Source organism: Mchenga conophoros, linkage group LG4 (assembly GCF_057382185.1).
Source record: "Mchenga conophoros isolate Kocher_MC1m ecotype Shallow Benthic linkage group LG4, M_conophoros_male_GT1.1, whole genome shotgun sequence".
Lineage (NCBI taxonomy): Eukaryota > Metazoa > Chordata > Actinopteri > Cichliformes > Cichlidae > Mchenga > Mchenga conophoros.
In genome coordinates, this window is record NC_140529.1 from 1,402,030 (window position 1) to 1,406,053 (window position 4,024).

Below are 4,024 nucleotides of genomic sequence, written 5' to 3' on the forward strand. Positions count from 1 at the left end.
TTCTCAAACGAGAGAAAAGAATGAAGCTTAAGGCAGAACAGCATCGATGTGCAGAGGCGATTTTGGATATGCAACAGACGGCTGAGAGCCCGGATTTGAGCCTAGTGACAGTGGAGAACCCCGAACTGCAGCTTCCAGCTGAGAATCCACAACCAGAAGACTTCAGTGTGAATGAGACATTCACTTATCCAGGTAAGATATTGTGCTGAGATGTAAAACAAACAAGAATCATGTCAAAGAGAAAAAGATGCCATTATCTGTAATGATTATGGTCCAAGTTACATATTACATGTTTGTGATTTTTTTTAATCACAGAGTAAATCCATACCATTTTATTCAGAAAAAAAGAAAAAGTGGCACTTATTACCGTCAGGCACACACCACAGGTTTTTGTACACTGCTATGGTTCTTATATTGCCAGATTCCAGACAGTCTCCTTTCACAGATAAGTAAAGATATCCGTAATGTAAGGTTTCTGTGGTGAGAAACATATAAATATATTTTTTGTTTAGACGCAACATGTTTTTTTGTTGATTAAAAAAAATAATTACATTAAATTAACATAGTGAATTAAACACATTACACCAGATTCTAATAGCCCACTAAAAAAACTCCTACAGTGAAAATGAGTAAAAATTGAGGTTGCCTCTATTATGCTGATTATGCTCCCCCACTGTTATATTGCAGGCTGTGCGGATGCTGGATGCCAGACAGAGCTGACGATGGATGACATCGAGAAGATGGAGGATGTTTTGAGACAGAACACAGCAGAGCTGGTTGATCTTCGGAGCAAGGCTCTGGACACACAGTTCAGCCAGGAGGCTTTTGAAAAAAATGAAGACAAGACAAAGTTCTACACAGGGCTCCCCAACTTCTTAGTTTTAATTCAGATTTTTGAACTGTGCGAGCCCTATATCACCTCGGGACCTATGTCTTTGTTGTCCAAATTTGAACAATTCATACTAGTTTTGCTGAGGCTGAGACTAAATCTGCCCCTGAAAGATTTAGCTTTCAGGTTCAATATTTCTCTGTCCACTGCTTCTAGAGTTTGGCATAAAGTAATTGACATACTTCATAAAAGGTTAGAGTTCCTAATTGAGTGGCCAGAGCGACATGTTCTTCAAGCTACGATGCCACTGAGTTTCAGACAGGCATTTGGATGTAAAGTGGCTGTGATTGTTGATTGCTTTGAAGTCTTTATTGAGAGACCATCTAATCTTCTTGCACAAGCTCAAACTTGGTCCAACTACAAGCACCATCACACTGTAAAATTTTTGATTGGTGTTGCCCCCCAAGGCTACGTCACTTACATATCTTCTGCCTGGGGAGGGAGAGTTAGCGATAAGCAGATCACAATAGAGAGTGGCCTCCTAAATAACTTGTTACCTGGAGATATTGTCCTTGCAGATCGTGGGTTCAATATTGGCGATAATGTGGGGTTTTACTGTGCTTCACTACAGACACCGGCATTCACTAAAGGGAGAAAACAGCTGTCAGCCTATGAAGTGGCAGAGACAAGGAAAATAGCCAATTTGCGTATCCATGTTGAGCGAGTCATAGGTTTAGTCAGGAGGAAATATCAAATTCTGCAGAGCAGGGCTATGCCAATAGAGAACATGTCCACAAAGCCAGGTGAGACACATGCATTGATCGACAAGATTGGGGTAATTTGTTGTGCCTTATCAAATCTCTCCGAGTCTGTTGTCCCACTGGAGTAAGGGGGGTGGGTGGTAATCAATCAGTTAAAAAAAATTAAATGTCTTGTCACTGTCACGGCTCACAGAAGGGGGTGGAGAGGAAGAGTAGTGTCCAGTATCTGCTGCTTGGCTCTGGTGATAAGTAGAACAGGGTAGAGTAATAGTAGTACCTAAGTCCTGACTCCTGATTAGTCTGTAAATGTTTTCAAATGAAATATTTTTCTCCAACTGTCAAATTGTGCTGGCAGTTTGTACAGTATTATACTGTGAGATGGATTGCAATCTATTTTGTTTATTTGTTTAAAAGTCTAATCTTGTAAATAAACCACCAATGTATTATTATGCTGCCTCAATAGCATTTAATCATTGTGTAGTGTTACACAACACTTAAATGACACAATTAAATGTACAATAAAATTAAATGACAATTTGTGCTCTAATGCTACGTCAGAGCAAATACAATAGCCAGAACTCATGACTACCATCAGGTCATAACAATATTCAAAATGTCATTATGTTGTCGTCCTTTTATCACATTACACATGTATGTTTGTAACTTGCTGTCCCAGTATTTCTGGGAGTATACTGTTTCTAAAAAAACACTCAACTTTAGGAATCGCATCATCCCAAAACTCAAGGTCAGGCAAAATCCTTTCAACAAATATGTCATTGCGGTTCCACACAACAAAGTCACAGTACTCTGCATTTGCAATGTGAAGCTGTAAAAAAAGTTACGTTTTTACTGTAACACCACAAACATTTTTAACAAAATATCTTCATAACTTGAAATGCAAATAGAAATTTTTAATTTAAAAATGTATCCACAAGTTTTGCAAACAACAAAGTTACATGCAATCTTTTACCTAAAAATGCAGCAAAGGCTAAAACCGGTGTTTGTGAAACCACGTTAATGACACCGTGTACAACCATTGGAGATGTGAGCAGGACAGACAGATCAATTGATGGAAAAGTGTGGACTTTATACTAGTTTTTAAATTGTGTTGATAGGCCACGTAAAACCAGAGTTATGCTAAAAATATATGCAATGTTTGTTTTTCTTCCTGAATACTATCGCTGTTTATATTTACTGCAAAAAGAAACAGTAAAAACTGCGTTTTATAAGGAAAACGTTCAAAAGCCTGTGAGCAAAAATCAAACCATTGAAATGTGAGAGATTTGAGACATTTAGCGCAAAACTTGTGTAGTGTAGTCAATAGTTTTGTTGTGTGTGTCAGAACAATGAGGCGACTGTTGAATGTTACAGGTGTTACAGGAGTGATACATCTCCTGTTGTTCTCCTTTATCTCATAGTGGACAGAAATTCCTCAAGTCATGCACGGCTCAGCTGGCTGCAGTGTTCACGCACATCTTCAACCTTTCCCTCTCTCTGTCTGTAGTCCCAGCCTGCTTCAAAATGGCCACCATCGTCCCTGTACCCAAATCCTCCACCATCTCCTCATTGAACGACTGGCGACCTGTAGCCCTGACCCCCATCGTAAGCAAATGCTTCGAGAAGCTGGTCAGGGACTTCATCTGTTCTGCACTACCCGACTCACTGGACCCTCTACAGTTCGCATACCGCCACAACAGGTCCACTGATGATGCCATAGCCCTGACACTACATACTGCCCTGTCACACCTGGAGAAGAGAGACACGTATGTGAGAATGCAGTTTGTAGATTACAGCTCAGCATTCAATACCATCGTTCCCTCGAAGCTGGACAGGAAACTGCAGGATCTAGGACTGAGCAGCTCCCTCTGCAGCTGGATCCTTAGCTTCCTGTCTGACAGACGCCAAGTGGTCAGAATGGGCAGCATCACCTCATCCCCCATCACACTGAACACTGGTGCTCCACAGGGGTGTGTACTGAGCCTTCTCCTGTACTCACTCTACACCTACGACTGCACGGCCACTAACAACTCCAACATCATTGTGAAGTTTGCGGACGACACTACAGTGGTGGGTCTTATCACCAACAGTGATGAGACGGCTTACAGGGAGGAGGTCAGCGCCCTGACCCACTGGTGTCAAGACAACCATCTCACACTCAACGTCGCAAAGACAAAGGAGTTGATAGTGGACTTCTGGAGGTGCAGAGAAGTACACACCCCCATCACCATCAACAGCGCTGCTGTGGAGAGAGTGAGCAGCTTCCGGTTCCTTGGTGTACATCTGGCTGAGGATCTTACGTGGTCAGTACACACAAACAAAACAGTGAAGAAGGCGCAGCAGCGCCTCTTCTTTCTCAGGAGACTGAAAAGATTCGGCATGAGCCCCCGCATCCTCAGGACCTTCTATCACTGTGCCATTGAGAGCATCCTCACTG

The 4,024-nt window shown here is 41.9% G+C and overlaps 1 protein-coding gene across 1 annotated transcript; it reads left to right on the forward strand.

The window, feature by feature from the left end:
• Window positions 1-20: 20 nt before the first annotated feature.
• On the forward strand, window positions 21-3,615 carry LOC146575230 (uncharacterized). Its single transcript, XM_085272536.1, has 2 exons — window positions 21-192; window positions 688-3,615. The coding sequence occupies exons 1-2, from the start codon at window positions 21-23 to the stop codon at window positions 1,716-1,718; spliced, it is 1,203 nt and encodes a 400-aa protein (XP_085128662.1). The 3' UTR covers window positions 1,719-3,615.
• The last annotated feature ends 409 nt before the right edge of the window (window positions 3,616-4,024 follow it).

Bases quoted from the DNA above. Each gene is read 5' to 3' on its own strand.
- LOC146575230 (XM_085272536.1), top strand. From the start codon at position 21: ATGAAGCTTAAGGCAGAACAGCATCGATGTGCAGAGGCGATTTTGGAT. The intron at 193-687 runs GTAAGATATTGT...GTTATATTGCAG, and splicing joins TGAGACATTCACTTATCCAG to GCTGTGCGGATGCTGGATGC.